The sequence below is a fragment of the Carettochelys insculpta genome, chromosome 11 (assembly GCF_033958435.1).
Source record: "Carettochelys insculpta isolate YL-2023 chromosome 11, ASM3395843v1, whole genome shotgun sequence".
Taxonomy (NCBI): Eukaryota; Metazoa; Chordata; order Testudines; family Carettochelyidae; genus Carettochelys; species Carettochelys insculpta.
In genome coordinates, this window is record NC_134147.1 from 22,784,048 (window position 1) to 22,802,004 (window position 17,957).

At 47.3% G+C, this 17,957-nt stretch overlaps 1 protein-coding gene across 1 annotated transcript in view; it reads left to right on the forward strand.

Annotated features, from left to right (window-relative positions):
* Positions 1-17,957, forward strand: part of CACNA2D3 (calcium voltage-gated channel auxiliary subunit alpha2delta 3) — a 710,484-nt gene that overhangs the window by 284,293 nt on the left and 408,234 nt on the right. The window contains exon 5 of the mRNA XM_075005060.1: positions 1,930-2,092. Within this exon, the coding sequence (XP_074861161.1) occupies positions 1,930-2,092 (163 nt within the window). The remainder of the gene's footprint in view (positions 1-1,929; positions 2,093-17,957) is intronic.

The following is a 17,957-nucleotide window of genomic DNA, read 5'->3' on the forward strand; positions in this document are numbered from 1 at the left end:
ACCTTGCAATGCTAACTACAAAGTGTCATGCAAATGCCAGTTCTCGCTTTCAGCTGACATTGTACGTGAGCTGGAAGTATTATTTTCCATAGGTGTAAACAAACTTGTTTGTCTTAGTAAATGGCTGAACAAGAAGTAGGACAGGGTGGACTTTCAGGTTCGAAAGTTTTACCTAGTTTTGTTTCTGGATGCAGTTACGTAACAAAAAAAAGTACATTTGTAAATTGTACTTTGATGATAAATATATTGCATTATGGTACATATATGAAGTGAATTGAAGAATACTATTAATTTAGTTTATTATTTTACAATACGAATATTTGTCAGGAATAAATGAAGTCAGCACTCCGTGTTTTGCATTGTGTTGTAACTGAAATAAATATATTTAAAAATACAGAAAAACTTCAAAAAATGTAATACATTTCAGTTGCAATCTTTTTTGGCAATGCAATTAAAACTGAGATTAATTGCAATTAATATGTTATAATTAATAATTTTAGTTAATCATATGAGTTAACTCTGATTAATCAGCATCCCTAAAAATGATACTTTTGAAAACATGGCAAGCCTACAGATACCCATCATGAATCATTTATCTGTTTTCTATACTTGTTATTTTGAATTATAAATATAACGAAGAAATCCTATAAAAGTATTTTCCACAGTATTGTGTGTCTAGTCCATTTTGTTTCAGGAAGAATGGTTCTTTTGAAAAAGGCTTTTGTTTTTGAAGGAACCCCGTCTACACAGCTGTTTTTGTTTTGAAAGCAATCTCTTCTGGAAGTGTGCACGAGAATATGCAAATGAGGCACAAGATATGTAAATCCATGCTTCATTTGCATATCCTATCTCACTTATTTGCGTTTGCATTTCTAAAGGGGAATATAGGGTAGACTCAACGCTATTATTATTTATGATCATGTATTTTAGTTATAACTGTGACTGGGATTCAGCTTCATGCACTTCAAAGATATTACACTTGTATGTTTTATAGTTCATAAATATTTGAAAAATACTTTTTAGTTTTTCAAACATTGCAAGATTAAAAAGGGGTTATATGATGCTTTTTGTTGCTCCAGAGTTTGATAGAATCCTTGCTCGAGCTAGGGCTCACTCTCATTCTCTGTCTCTTTCTCTCTCACATACGTACTCACTCTCATTCAACTTCCAATCAGTCATTTTATCTAAATTGCTTTTGCTTATCTTATTTTACTCTTTTCAGAAGAAGCCAAATATCATTGAGTGCCTTTACACATAGAGATGATGATTTCTTTCTCCAGAAAAAGTCAAATCTAGATTTGTATTACTGTCAAAGTTGAAGTTGGATTGTATGAAACCTTTTGTAGCATGTATTTGCGATGTTCAGCATGAAACATAACTCCCGCTCTTAAAGAGATGCCAGTCAATCCGAATTATGCTTGAAGTAATATAAAAACCTAGGAGAAAAATTATATAGAATTCTGCTGTCATCAGGTTTAGCCAAATCCTTTTATGTAGCTTGTGAAGCGAGAAAGCTTTCAGCTCATCAAACGCTAAGTTCACTACCAACTACAGTTCTCAAATTAATGGAAATTACTAGGCTAGAAGGAGATACTTTTACCAGTACATAATGGTGCAAGAAATGGCTTAGGCTGAGAAAACTGTGTTTAAAATATTATTTTTGTTGTGTACAATGGCGTTGGAGTGCCTTTTCCATTTAGCTTTGAGAGATGTGCATTCACAGATATCCTGTTTTCAGAAATAAGTGCATAAATACTAGTTTTGTTAAATTAATCTTTGAATTTATAATGATCCGTAGCTTTTTGTATAATTTTGTTCCGTGTTAGGCAAAAACCTATGCTAATAAGTATTACATAGTTGACTGCATGGATAAAAATATAAGAAAATTGTTCAGGTGGTATAATAACTGAATGTAAATTTCTGTTGCAGTATGAATACTTCAATGCTGTTCTCATAAATGAACGAGATGAAGAAGGAAACTTTTTGGAACTGGGGAAGGAGTTCATCCTAGTGCCAAATGACCATTTCAATAACTTGCCTGTGAATATCAGTCTGAGTGATGTGCAAGTGCCAACCAACATGTACAACAAAGGTTAGCCAATATCATCTTTTTCTCATCATTTCACAAGTTAAAGATGTGCACTAGGTTGTTATTAATAAGTGACTATATTTGATAAACTACTCTGTATTTTTAAGCCTAGTTATTCTCAATCTTCAGACCTCTAACTGTTAAGGCGTTGCCTCAGATGAAGATAATTTTTCCTCTATGGCCATATAGTACATCCTTTGTGGCGATGTAGCACCTCCCAAAACCAGGATTCTTTGGTTCAGTAGCATATGTGATCCCCTAGGACCATGGATGTTACTGGATCAGAGAGCCCCCAGCTGGGAGGCTGTTAGGTTGAGAGTCAGTGGCTGGGTGTTCTGCTGGGCAGGAGCCCAGTAACAGGGGCTGGCAGCCCTGTGCAGGGAAGCCCAGCGAGGCCTGTGTCCTCAGGGCTGGGGCCACAGTGTCAGCCTGACCGAGGCCACATTGGCAGTTCAGGAGGGGCCATAGCTGCATCCAGACACAGCTGGAACCAGTGCTTCCTGGGCTGGGACTGAATCTGGAAGCCCAGCCACAGATGGAGCTGGGGCTGTGTCTGGCCTCAGCAAGTCAGCACCCTAGTGGTGGGGGCCATGACCAGCAGTGGTTGAAGCCAGTGCCCCCAGGGCTGGTGCTGTGACTAGCTGGAGCTGGTGCCCCGGCAACCAAGCTGAGGCCACATCTAATGGTGGCTGGACTCTATGCGGTAGCCCAACCATGGCTGGAGCTGGTGCCCCTGGGACTGAGCCAGAGCTGCTAAACTGGGGCTGGAGCTGGCCTTCACAGACATGTTGTCCACTTTGGCACCAACAAGAGTGGCTTTATGTCTCATTACAACTATTAACAGTATGGCAAAGACAGTGCGGGAGACCCTAGCCTCAGCCTTACCAATGGCAATTAAAAATGAATGCTGGTATTTTGTGCCTCCCAGGTTAATGAACACCTTTTTACACACCCTCCCACTGGATCCTTTGTGGTTTGATGCCACAAACCACAGGGAGAGGCAAAGGTTCTTCTTCGAGTGGTCCCCGTGGGTGCTCCACAATAGGTGTCGGGCTCGCCCAGTTGCGCAGATGGGAATTCTTCCAGCAGTTTCTCCTGGATCGCGCATGCGCCGGCGCGCGCCGCTCCCCCGCGCACCACCAGCCGCATGCACGATCCGGTCCCCGCCAGTTCCTTTTCAACCGCCATCGGCTGCAGACGGAATCTGCTCAGGCTAAGGCCAGAGTCAGATAAGATGTCGTTTTTGTCACTAAAAAAACCAAGGATGAGAATATGAGCAAAAAAAAAAAAAAAAAAGAGAGAGGAGCAAAGGAGAGAGGAGTGGACGAGAAGGCCACTTAAGCCGCCCGCTGCCCCGCAGGCTGGTGATCGCTATTTGGGGTGGAAAGGCACGGATTAACTGCTAAGTACCCTTTTAACAGTAAAGGACTCACCGCAATGTCTTCTTCAGGTTTTAAAAAGTGTGAGTCATGCCGCGAAGCTATGCCGGCCTCCGATGGGCATAGCGAATGCATCCGCTGCCTGGGGGAATCACACTTTACCTAGAAGTGTTCTCACTGTGCTAAGCTCACAGCCAGGGCCAGAAAGGACAGAGAGATGAGGCTTAAAATGCTCTTGTTTGACAAGGCTCTCCAGCCGGAGTTGCCGGAGAAGCCTTACCCAGAAGGGCCCTCTGGGTTGCATGAGAGGAAGGCAGCCTCTCTGACCCCCTCGGTGCAGAAGAGGAGGAAACTCTCCCTGCCTCGATCCTTGACGGCGAGTTCAGCGAGCAGGACGAGCGGCACGCAGAGCCCCCAGCCGCGAGCTCAGGGAAGCGGTGGCGCAGCAGCTTATGTGGCAGAGGCTGAGCCTCTGATTACACAACAGCTGGCACGCAGGGCGCCGAGAGCACCAGCGAGGCAAGCGCCAGAATCGGCAGCACTGCTGCAGGCGGCACCAGCCCCCGCGGCACCAATGGTGCAGGGGCGCCTGGCACGGAGCCTATAGGTGCCGGAGGAAACTACCCGCGTGGCACCGCAGCTGACTGTGCCAAGTGCGGCGCTGACAGCGGGGCCGAGATCCCGGGCATGGGAGGGGGCAGTGCCAACCCTGCAAGGGAGTGGCAAGGCAAAAAAGAAAAAAAGCAAAACCCCGGCACCGCAGTCCATCTTCAGTCAGGGCTGCACTGCACTTATCACCTAGCCCTCCCCACCGAGACACACACGCTGCACTGACAGGCTGTGACTCCACCGGCTTATCTGGAACCTCCCTCTCCGTTCCTGCAACCAATTTCACCGTGGCTTGGGCCACCTTCACTGTTTCTGGGCATGGATCCCCTGGAGTACTATCACAAACCAGTTTCTCCTCTATCTGTGTCATCGCGGAGGTCCCGCTCTCCCAGACATCGTGGGTACGCTCTCCGCTCGTGGCCCAGGTCTCCACCACCGGGCCCTTGCCCATGCTGCTATGGTCGTCTGCATCATGCTGAACACAGACACCACAGGCCTAGACCCAGGGGCAGGTCCTCCCCTGCTGCTCAATACCCCCGTGTACACTCTCGCTCTGGGACAGAAACACAATTGTCTCAGGGGGAGTGAGGTCCAGAACCCCAAGACCTTCCTTCACAATCCTCCAGGGAGCAAGTATATCATCGACCACGGGAGCCTGAGGTTTTGAGGGAGGGTTACCCCAGTGGTTCCTCCTCAGCCTCCCCAGATGAGGCCATGGCCCCCAGGGATGTCTCCCCCCTGGATGACCTTAAACAATTCCAGGAACTGTTCAAGAGAGTGGCTTTCACGCAAGACATTCAAATGGCAGAGGTGTAGGAGAAACAACATAAACTCCTCAAAAATTTGAGACCCCCGGCTTCATCCAAAATTGCTATCCCGCTAGACGAAGCCATTATGGAGTCAGCCACTACCATATGGCAGACTCCGGCCTCTATTCCGCCTACGAACAAGAGAGCGGATAAGAAGTACTTCGTCCCAGCCAAGGGCATGGAGTTCCTCTTTAGTCACCCACAACCAAATTCTTTGGTGGTCGAATTGTCCCAGCAGAGGTCAAAGGCGTCTCAGTACAAATCGGGGGGATGGGATAAAGATGCTAAGAAGCTAGAGCTGTTTGGCAGGAAGGTATATTCCTCCTCTACCCTATCATTGAGAATGGCAAATTACGCTGGACGTGGCGGACACAGCGGCACGTTCAACAGCTACAGCAGTGGTCATGCGTGGGGAGTCTTGGCTCTAGACGTCTGGTATCCCCAGGAACCCCCAGGTGAAGATCATGGATCTTCCCTTTGATACACAAAAGCTGCTTACGGGCTCAACCGACTCGGTCCTCCACTCCAGCAAGGACTCGAGAGCCACATTTAGAAACTTGGGCATGTATACTCCCCCATACAGGAGGAAGAAATTTTATCCTCAGCAAAGACGCTACGCTTACCAACCACGTGCTCAATATCAGCGAGGCTACGACCAAGGGTGCCATCAACAGCAGCTTCAGTACAGAACTCCCAGGCAACGTTCCTAACCAAGCCATACGCCCTCGGGGCAGGCTCAAAGACAACAAGTTTGACGGATATGTTGGGGGCTGCACTATCAATACCATCGCTCAATGCCACTCTCATCTCATGTTCCATCATTGCCTCAAACTGTTCCACTCCCAATGGCAAAAGATCACCACAGACAGATGGGTGCTAGAGCTTATAGCCACGGGTTACACGATCCCCTTCCAGTCACTTCCGCTGACTAAGCCTCCCGCCAGGCCTCATCTCAGAGACACTGCCCACGAGGCGAGGCTCAAGCAGGAGGTGGATCACCTTCTGTTCATAGGGGCGGTGGAAAGAGTGCCGGAGCAATTCCAGGGGAAAGGTTTTTATTCACGCTACTTCCTAACAGAGAAGAAAACAGGAGGCTGGAGGCCCATCTTGGATCTACAAGGCCTCAACCGTTACTTGCGCAAGCAGCGTTTTTCGGATGATCACAGTTGCCTCTATACTCACGGCACTGGACGATGGAGACTGGTTGCAGCCCTCGCCTTACCAGATGCTTACTTTCATATAACAATCCACCCAGCACACAGATGCTTCCTCCACTTCATGGTCGGCAGGGAGCACTTCCAGTACAGGGTTCTTCTGTTCGGCCTTTCCTCGGCTCCCGGAGTTTTTACCAAAACTCTGGCAGTGGTATCAGCCTACCTGCACAGACAGGGGGTGTTTATTTTCCCATATCTGGACGACTGCCTGCTGAAAGGGGCCTCGAAGGCAGAGGTCTTACGCATGATACGCGTCACAGCGGACACGTTTTCTTCCCTGGGCCTAGTTATCAATCTCGCAAAGTCAAAGACTGAACCCACACAAAATATTAAGTTCATAGGGGCACGCATAAACTCTATCACAGCAAGAGTATACCTGCCCGATGCCTGCTTCTGCACCATCAGTTCACTGGTGCAAGTCATGACATACAGCCCCACGGTGCCGGTCCTAACGTGCCTACAGCTGTTGGGCCACATGGCAGCAGCGACGTTTGTGGTACAGAATGCCAGGTTACACATGCGAAGCCTGCAGCATTGGCTGGCGAGTGTTTACAAACCGGCATCTCATACTGTCCACAGGGGAGTGTTGCCCATGACAGAGGTGCGCAGATCCCTAGCATGGTGGGAAAATCCCAAGAATCTGCTAGTGGGGGGTGCCTTTTTCACCAACCACAAATTTCTATTTTTCTTACTACCGACGCCTCCCACATAGGATGGGGAGCGCACACCGGCAACAAGGTAACGCAAGGGCTATGGTCCCCTGCAGAACAGACACTGCACATAACCATACTGGGGCTCAGAGCAGTGTTCAATGCCTGCAAATATTTTCGAGATTACCTGCATGGCAAAGTAGTCGGGATCAATACCGACAATACCTCCACTATGTTTTACATCAATCGACAAGGAGGAGCATGATCCCATGGTCTCTGTGCGGAAGCAGTCCGATTGTGGAACTGGTGCATCACCAATAACATAACGTTGAAAGCCTCATACTTGCCGGGTGCTCACAATGCGAAAGCAGATCACAATGCGAAAGCAGATCAGCTGAGCAGGCGTTTCGCACTCACACACGAATGGCAAATCCGCTCCGATCTGCTACGGCGCATTTTTCGTACATGGGGGGGTTCCCCAGATCGATATGTTTGCCACCCAGTACAACAAGAAGTGCACCCAGTACTGCTCCAGGGCAGGAGTGGGGTGGGGGTCCCCTGGGGGGACGCATTCATGATTTCATGGAGGGGCCCTCTACCTTACGCGTTTCCCCCCACAGTGCTTATCCACAGGTTCTGCAGAAAGCCAGAAGGGACAGAGCTCGCATGATACTCATAGTCCCAACTTGGGATCGGCAGCAATGGTTTCCCTTGCTTCTGCGCATGTTGGACCGCCCACTGCTTCCTCTACCGGTGGCGCTGGACTTACTCACGCAGGCTCAGGGGTCCACAGTGCACCTGCACCCTCAGGGTCTGCGTCTACAAGCATGGTTAATCCATGGCTCAGCTCCTTATCGAGCATGTGTATGGAGGGAGTACAACAAATCCTGGAATGTAGCCGAAGGACCTCCACCAGGAGGACTTACAAGCAGAAATGGACTCGATTTACAGCCTGGTGTTCCGCCAAGCAGTTAGCTCCCCTTGACATTCCTATACCTGTAATATTAGAATACTTATTGGACCTCAAAGGAGGCGGGTCTTCTTTATCCTCACTAAAGTTCCACCTCGCTGCTATATCAGCCTTTCGGCATACGGAGGAAGGGCCCACTGTATTTGCCCATCCTATCGTCACAAGGTTCTTGAAGAGGTTGGTAAGCCTGTATGCCCCTCGGAAAACGCTTCCACCGTCATGGAGTCTGGACTTGGTGCTCAGCACGCTATCGGGTCCACCTTTCAAACCATTAGCCACAGTTCCCCTCCATCCCCTTGCGATGAAAACGACCTTCCTCCCTGCAATTGCGTCAGCCCGCAGGGTGACAGAGCTCGCGGCAGTGATGGCAACGCCGCCCTGCACAGTATTCTCAAAGGAGGTGGTAGCCTTAAGGTTGCACCCAGCCTTTGTTCCAAAAGTTTCTTCGAAGTTCCATCTTAACGAGCCAATAGTTTTACCCTCGTTTTACCCGAAGTCTCACAGCTCCAGCAAGGAGGCACGCCTGCATCTCCTGGATGTGAGGAGGGTGTTGGCCTTCCACATAGACAGAGCTAAGTCCTTCCGGAAAACAGATGGGCTTCTAGTCCCTCTCGCTCCCAGGTCAAAAGGAGAAGGTCTCTCTTCACAGAGAATCTCAAAGCACATTGTGTCCTGTATAAAAATGTGCTACGAGCTTCTAAAGACCCCCTTGATGGCCCCGCCTAGGGCTCACTCCACCAGGGCAGTGGCGGCGTCAACAGCCTTCTTCAAGGGCATCGCGTTAAAAGACATCTGTAGGGCGGCGACCTGGTCATCCTACGACACCTTCGCCAAGCATTATGCCCTATATCGGGTATTCGAAGAGGATACCTGTCTGTCGACAGCAGTCCTCTTGGGGGCAAGCTGCACATAAACCGATTACCCACCTCCTTACTCGGGTTACTGCTGGGTAGTCACCTATTGTGGAGCACCCACAGGGACCACTCGAAGGAGAAAGAGAAGTTACTCACCTGTAGTAACGACGGTTCTTCGAGATGTGTCCCCGTGGGTGCTCCACCACCCGCCCATCCTCCCCGCTTTGGATCTCTGTCTAGTGTTTTTCAGGAGCATTCGAGGCGGTTGGTCAAGGAACTGGCAGGGACCGGATCGCGCACGCGGCTGGGGGCATGCGCGGGAGTGGCGCGCGCCGACGCATGCGCGATCCAGGAGAAGCTTCTGGAAGAATTCCAATCTGTAGTGCTGGGCGAGCCCGACACCTATTGTGGAGCACCCACGGGGACGCATCTCCAAGAACCATCGTTACTACAGGTGAGTAACTTCTCTTTTTCAGGGGCCCTCAGCCAACAATAGAGACATTAAGTGTTTGGACCTCTGTGGTAGAAAAGTTTATTCCATGGGAGGTTTATAGTTACAAATCGCTAACCAGCAGGCTCTGGTTCATAGATATGCATACAACACAGTCAACTCCTCCAAGTTATGGAATTAGTCCCTCCAGCCTCTAAACCTGAATTTACGGACATAGTTGAGGAGAACAAACTTATCTCTGGAGCAGCTCCCCAAGCTGCATTGAATGTGGCGGATGCAGCCACTTGGGTCATGGTCTCAGGAGTGACTATGTGTAGGGGGGCCTGGCTGTAAGTTTGTGGCCTCTCCTATGAGGGCCAACAGATGATTCCAGGACCTTGCTTTTGAAGGCCGTACACTTTTTCTGGAAAAGACTGATAAATTGCTACATAGCCTGAAAGATTCCAGGGCTGCTCTGTGGGCTTGCATATGTTGGTGACTCAGCACAGACATTTTATTCCCCACCCTCTCACCAGACATTATACCCAAAATAGACCACAATAGGTGCAGGAGCTGCAATGGCAGGTGGTACAGAAACCATCAGGGCCGAGTGCAGGGTCACCTCAAACCACCATCAGGCCCTAAACAAGCGTTTTGACGGGTTGGTCAAGAGCACGACACGAATCCCCAACCCTGTTCCAGCACACCCTCTGTTTTGCTTTCTCCTGTCCCCCTTTTTACCCTGCCTGGTGCCATATTACTTCGGGCCAGTGGGTGCTGTGCAGAGTGGAAAGGGAATAAGCCATCCAATTTACCTCCACCTCCCTCTGTCGCCCCATTTCCCCTTCCCTTCCCTCCTGAGGGACCCCTCACATGAGAGTCTGCTCAGGCAGGAGATACAATCCCTCCTTCACAGCGGGGTGATAAGGGAGGTCCCTCACCAGTTTTGAGGGCAGGGGTTCTATTCATGGTTTTTCCTGATTCCAAAGTCAAAAGGGGAGTTAAGGCAGTTCCTGGACCTTTGATATCTAAACAAGTTCATAAAAAAGATAAGGTTTCACATTTTGACCCTGGGTCTTATTATCTCATTGCTGCAGCCAGGAGACTGGTTTGCTGCTCTTGACTTACAGGATGCTTATTTTCACATAACGATTTATCCCCCTCACAGGAGGTTTCTACAGTTTGTAGTGTCCAGCAAGTACTACCGATTCACAGTTCTCCTGTTTGGTCTGTCCACTGCTGAGGGTCTTTACTAAATGTGTGGTAGTGGTGGTGGCCTTCCTGCAAAGGGTCCAGTTGTTCCCATACCTGGATGATTGGTTGGTCAAAGAGAATTCTCGGGTCCAGGTTCAACAACATCTTCAGTTCATCCATCAAATGTTCAACAGTCTTGGACTCCTGGTCAACAAGACAAAATCAGTGCTGGTCCAAATGCAGAGAATAGAGTTTATAGAAGCACTTCTGGACTCAGTCAGAGCAAGGGCTTTCCTGTCAGACAGCAGGATTTAGACTTTGGTTGGTATTACATGTGACGACAGGTTACCCACCCCAACAGCCAGGTGATGCACGAGGCTGTTGGGTAATACAGCAACTTGTACATTCGTAGTACAGTTCACCTGCCTCTGAATACTTCCTTTTTAGCTGTGGCTCTTATTGTGAAGGGCAGTGCAACGAAGCACGCTGGAGAGTCTACGTGCGACAGGGGAAACTGAGGTACGACACCGGAACACACAAAAATGCGAATATTCCGAATCTCTTTGCCCTGGGACACTTAGCTAATCATGCAAAAGGTGATGGCAAAGTGTCCCACTGGGTTTTACCCCACAACCCAGTGCGGTGTACACAGTGACCACTCACCATGGGGTTGTACAGGGTGTGGTAAGGAACCGTGGTATTGTGGTGCAGTAAACAGTCTGAACCCTGAAAGAACAACTGAGGCCCTTTTGGGGTGGCAACACAAGGAAAGTTTATTGAGGGTAACAGGGAACGCACAAAACAAGGGAAATCGAAAAAGAAACTACACTAACCTAAAGATAACAGTCTTTATTTATTTATTTATTTATTTATTTTTATATATATATATATATATATATATATATATATATATATATATATATATATATATATTCCCACTCACCACTAGTTCTTTAGCACAGTGTTTATTATTTAACACTAAAGCCCTTGAACAATGCAAAGCTGCAACGGCAGCAACCTCAACTTAACCCTTTACTTACGGTGCATCCCAGGAATTTCATGTCTTCTTTGATGAGTGTCTGTAAAGGGAAGATGGTTAAGTGCATAAAATCTCACAGTCCTCTGATTACAGAGGTACTGGATTAATAATAATATATTACCCGCTGTGGGGCGCTACTCTCAAGCAGGCAAGTGGGGAGAGCCACGAGATCCTCAACCGTCATATAAACGCTCAACCTCCCTTTCGATTGGGGGGAGCAGATGTTGACTGTGGAACCGCCTCCTATGGTAGTTCCAGAGATATAGTGGAGCTTAAGCCCCAAAGCTATGCCTCAATTTAGAATCACTCTTTATGGTAAGTCTTAAATATAAGTTACGTGCCTCTTACAGGGCAATATGCCTTTTACTGTGCAGAATAAATTAAACTCCTATAATACAGTGAGGTCTGAATATGCTCTTAGGCTGGTTTTAAATACAGCCCCCTGTGCTTTACATTAACTAGCGTGATCTAGGGTCACAAAATATCAGCCGCATTAGTAGAGCTGGGGCAGTCCCAGCCTACTGTCTATGATTTATAGAACTTTAGCATACACTTCTATACAAATAACTAGGCTGACAAAATTGCGTTACTGTCACTTTAAATATAAAAACTCTCTGTGTTATATCTTATTTAACACATACAGCAACAAGCAAAAATACAGCAGAAAGTATAGAAGATACACATTAAACAGCTCATAATTTCAAAGGTACACTTCTAATTACCTCTTTCCTCTAGCTCTGTGTCCAGGCGCTGGGCCTGCGATCTCTTGGTACAGATACTAGGAAGGTATGGCCAGCTCAGGCGCGTTTGTACAGTGCCGCGCAAGGCCTGATAGGAAAGAGGAGAGAGAATGCAGAGGAAAAAAGAACTGGCTTGGTAAACAAAACCCCTCTGCAAAAGGGCAGTGTTTAGTCCTCGTTGCCGGCCACGGGGGTGGTCAGTGAGGAGAAGGGCAGGACTGCTGCTGCGGTTGCCCCCCTCACAGGGTGCGCGCTGGTGAGGCGGCGCCACCTGGGGCGGGCAAACCCTCCAGAAAAACTGGAGCCTTTAAAGATGTCAATCTGGAGCTCTTCTACATCCTGCAATGACTATTGTAGCTAAGTCTGAGCTCCTGGAGTCGTCCCTTCGGTCTTCTGCGTCCCTTGACGGCTAGTGTGCGATGACTGCCACGAAGGTCCGACGCTGATCTTCTGTGGTGACTGAACCAGGTTCGGTGGCGGCCTCTGACTTTCCAGTCAGCGCCGACTTCGCTGCAGTTACTTGTACTCTCTTCTGGGGTCCCGATGCCAGTGAGTCTAGCGGCTTCATGCCCCTAGATTTATAGAGCCAGTGAGGACCAGGTTAAAAACCCCTCATCATCTTGGTTGCCCGGGCAACCAAGGAAAGTTCTATATTACATATTCATGAGGTATTCGAAAATCAACCAATCGGCTGTTAGAATTTTGAACCTAACCTTATGCATATTAATTATCCCTTATGAATATTAACACCAGCTGTCAACTTTAACCGTTACTTCCATATACTTCAATATACCTTACATGGTACAATATTTAAGAGAGATTTTTGAGGTAAATTTGTCACAAAACAAGTGATTTCTATGGAATTTGATAGGGAATAAAGTCACCAATTAAACAGTAGATTTTTTTCAAAAAACTCAGTTCCTAAGGCTTTTTTGGTTAAGATGCAGGGAAAGACACACAGACACCACAGCCCATGGCCAGGGACATATCAAGCACCTCAGGTTGAGGATTTTTCAACAGCTCTCCTCAGCATTCCAGACTATAAGGGACAGCATAGATTCATCAGTAATGGTTCCACCTCAAATTCTGTCCACCCTCAGCTGGTGGCTGGATGCTCAAGTGGTGTGTGACAGAGTACCCTTCATACCTCCCCAACCCTCACTCTCCCTCATGGCAGATACTTGAGATCTGGGTTGAGGAGTGCATCTGAGGGAGTGCCAAACTCAGGCCCTATGGGGCTGGGCTGACCTCAGGCTCCATATCAATGTCAGGGAGCTCAGGGCCACCTGCCTGGTGTGTGTGGTCTTTTGGGACAGTTTGGCATAGCATTGTATGTCTGTGAGTACAGACAACAAGACAGCAATGTACTGTATTAACAAATGGGGGGTGCACACCCCCCCCCTTGTGTCACAAGGTCGTCAGGCTCTGGGAGTTCTGCATTTGCCATCAGAGCCTTCTGCAGGCCCATTATCTTCTGGGAGTCCACAGTTCATCAGCGGACCACCTCAGCAGGTCCTTTATGGACCACGAGTGGTCTTTACATGCAGATGTGCTGTACTCAATTTTTCAAAAGTGGGGACATCCCAAGTGGACCTATTCACCTGGCATCTCAAAGTGAAGTGTCGGATGTTTTGTTCTTACCGGAGCTGGAGTCCAGGGTCCTGGGTAAATGCATTCAGCATGCCCTGGTCAGGCCTGCTGCTTTATGCTTTCCCTCCCACTCTGCTTGTCCCCAGAGTCCTGCTCAAAATTTTGGTCATATTGGGTGCCTGTAATCCTGGTGGCCCAGGCATGGGCCCAACAGCATTGGTTCTTGGCCCTCGTAAAAGTGTTGCTCTTCAAACCAATGATACTCGTGTTATGCCCAGACCTGTTGACTGAGGAGGGGGTACGACTGCAGTATCCCATCCTCCAATCCTTGCACCTTACAGCTTGGAAGTTTCACGGTTAAAGGACGTAGAATTCTCATGCTTAGACCCTGTAAGGGAGGTGGTGTTAAATAGTAGGAAGTCTTCTGAGGGCAGCCTGTGTTGTCAAGTGGAAGGGGTTTTCTGTTTGAGTTTCTCAGAAGGGGATGTCCCCATTGCAGGCCTCATACCTCTTATTTTGGACTATTTGTGGTATTTAACTAAGGAAAGGCTGCCTTTGTCCTCCATTAAGGTGCATTTGGAAGCCATCTCGGCCTTTCACCCTGGCAATGGGGTATCCTGAATTTTTTGGAACCCAGTAGTTAAGAGGTTTATGAAAAACCTGGAGAGGGTCAAACTGCAGGTGCGGTCCCCTTTCTCTGCATGGGATCTTAATCTGGTATTGTAAAAACTTATGGGAGCCCCCTTTAAATGCCTTGCTTCTTATTCCCTGCTGTTCTTAAGTTATAAAACAGCTTTTTTGGTGGCCATTACTTCAGCTGGGAGGGTGTCTGAGTTGAGGGCACTGATGGTGGACTCATTCTATATGATGTGTCATGAGGACAAGGTCAGACTGAGACCCCCTTCAGTATTCTTGCCAAAGGTGGTCTTCTCTTTCCATGTCAACAAAGGTATTTCATTGCCGGTGTTCTATCCGTAACCTCATACTTCTCCTACGGAACAGAGTTTGCATACCTTAGATGTTTGAAGGACTTTGGCCTTCTACATGGACAGGACCAAAACTTTTAGGAAGTCTCAGCAACTGTTTGTGGCAGTGGCAGACACAATGAAGGGACTCCCAGTATCCACCCAGCAGATCTTCTTGTGGATAGTGCCCTGCTTTAAGGAACGCTACAAACTGGCAGGGGTTCCCCTGCCCCGATCAGGGCTCACCCTACCAGGGCACAAGCATCTTCCACGGCATTTTTAGCCCATGGCCCTATCCAGGACATCTGCCGGGCAGCTACCTGGTCCTCAATTCATATGTTTATGGCCCATTATGCACTGATGCAGCACTCAAGGAAGAACATTGCAGTGGGCAGGGCTGTCTTACATCCTTCTAGGGCTCTGATCCCACCTTCTAGGCATTTGACTTGTATTCACCCAATTTGGAATGCACATGAGCAATCAGTCGAAAAAGAAACTGGTGTTCCATAACTGATGTTCTTTGGGATCTGTTGCTCATGTCCATTCCAAAAACCCACCCTCTTCCTCACTGTCAGAGTAGCCAGCAAGAAGGAACTGAGCAGGGAGTGGAGTGGGCGGGGCATATGTTGGTTGCCGTATCGGTGCCACTCCAGGGGGTGCTGCTCCAACCTGATGGCTACCAGCTAGGGCAAAATGCTTTCCAGCAACTGGGCATGTGCCAGCACACACCCAATTTGAAATGGACATGAACAACACATCTCAAAGGACACCAGTTATGGAACAGGTAACTGTCTTTTTCCAAATCAGTTGAACTGTCATTCATTAGTTAGGATCTCTGTTCACCAGGACCCTAAATGTACTGTTTAAACATGACACAAAAGCTGTGTCTACACGTGCACGCTACTTCGAAGTAGGGGCACTAACTTCGAAATAGCGCCCATCGCGGCTACACGCGTCGGGCGTTATTTCGAAGTTAACTTCGACGTTAGGCGGCGAGACATCGAAGTCGCTAACCCCATGAGGGGATCGGAATAGCGCCCTACTTCAACGTTCAACGTCGAAGTAGGGACCGTGTAGACGATCCGCATCCTGCAACGTCGAAATTGCTGGGTCCTCCATGGCGGCCATCAGCTGGGGGATTGAGAGATGCTCTCTCTCCAGCCCCTGCGGGGCTCTATGGTCACCGTGGGCAGCAGCCCTTAGCCCAGGGCTTCGGGCTGCTGCTGCGGCAGCTGGGGATCCATGCTGCAGGCACAGGGTCTGCAACCAGTTGTTGGCTCTGTGGATTTTGTGTTGTTTAGTGCAACTGTGTCTGGGAGGGGCCCTTTAAGGGAGCGGCTTGCTGTTGAGTCCGCCCTGTGACCCTGTCTGCAGCTGTGCCTGGCACCCTTATTTCGATGTGTGCTACTTTGGCGTGTAGACGTACCCTCGCAGCGCCTATTTCGATGTGGTGCCGCGCAACGTCGAAGTTGAACATCGACGTTGCCAGCCCTGGAGGACGTGTAGACGTTATTCATCGAAATAGCCTATTTCGATGTTGCTACATCGAAATAAGCTATTTCGATGTTGGCTTCACGTGTAGACATAGCCAAAGAGTAATACCACAAGGCTGGTAGAAGAAGTCTCAACTGTCTGACTACAAGTGCTACAGTTTTTTAAGTAACCTGTATAGCAAGTTAATTTTAATAACGTATCACACTTGATACTGAGTGGTATACTTGACATATAGTGCATGAAGTATACTCCTGAGAAACACTTGAGCTAATGAACACACAAGAGTGGACAGAGTCCGAAAACAGGGATCACAAACTGTACTTATGACACCTTGTTTTCATTTTCCCTTTGGAATTTCTTGTCGTCCAGTCATCAGAATTCAGTCTGAGTCTGATTATTGCAATTAGGGATCAACAATCAATTTAATTTTCTGAGCCATTCCAATGTATTAAGTTTTAGCCCACAAGTTTACTAACTGTGGTCCTTGGAGCACTTCTCAGTGATCTAGAGAGAGCTGGTTGGTCACGCGATGCTTGCTTCTCATTTGAACTGTGTTAAAAGGCATCTAAATATGCATTAAATCCTTTCCAAATGTTGCAGGTCTGTGTCAGCAATTGCGGTAATTGACGCAGGCATATTGTGTAATCTCAAATGAGAAGGGAGATAGTCCAAATAATTAGGAGAGACGTGATTCATGAGACAGCCTTTCATCTGAGATGTGATTCACTGCAGAGGAGCTTAATAACACCGAATTGTAAAGAAATGTTTAAATTTGGGATTACCAAATTACAAAGCTTCACAAAAATACTTAAAATGTTGTGAGATATAAAAAGGTAGTATTTTAAAGAGGGAGAGAAAATGCTTTTAAAGCCATTCAATGATTACTTTTGCACTTTTTTAAGTTGCTAATATTTTTCTAACTGTGCATCTCAAGGAACTCATTCCAGACTTTCTGTATTCATATTGATTACTTGTTAAAATAAAATCAAAAAGGAAAAATACATTGTGATGGTTGCAAAGGGATTTGGAAGTGCTAAGTTAATAATATTTATAGGGAGAAGATTCAATGGCTAAGCAATTGAGGTGGTGGTCATTTTATTAAAATGAGAAGACTTCCTTCTTATCCAGCATTACATAACACATTTCTGTATGGAACTGCTTTTCAGACTCGACTGAACTATATGCTCAATCCTAGGTCAAGTGAGCTGCCAAATCGTGTTTTGGTCACTAATCCAGGATTTGCCAATAGAGATATATGGGGAAACTACATTATGATGATTCCTGTCTTGGCTTTGCCTAATTCAAACCAGCCAAAACGATCACTTCATGCTGCTGCAGAGACATTATTTCTATCTTTTTTTTTTCTCCCAATAGCTGAATTCTGGATTATTGCTGATATTTTCCTAAAACACAGACATATAGATTCATCTCGAACATTCAGATTAATGTTCCCTTAGCAAGAGAAATGATCCATAGAATTAGATTTTTGGCAGCTTCCACTTGTATTTATCCATTAAAAGGTACAGTGATCAGTAGTTTAAGCAAACTGTTGCTTTAAGGCATGGGCACAGGCACTTTGCAGTTATGGGTTAACAAGAAGGTGCCTGCATAACAGAGAATGTCTTTTGGACAGCTATGTCTTGTGTCTCATTTTGTTGGACTTGTAGGGGGTCAGCAAAACCACACAGTATTGCCAACCAGACTGTTTAAAAATCATGAGATTATTAAAAATAATGTATTTTGGAATACCTTAAAATATTTGTCCTTTGGTGTTTGTGTCTAAAAGGTATTTCTACACTGCAATTCAAAAAAACATTGCTGATCTCTGCCAGCTGATTCAGGTTTGTGTGACTCTGGCTAAGGGGCTCCTTAATTGTGGTCTAGACATTTGGGCTTAGGCTGCAGTCTTAGTTCTGGTGCGCTCCCACCTC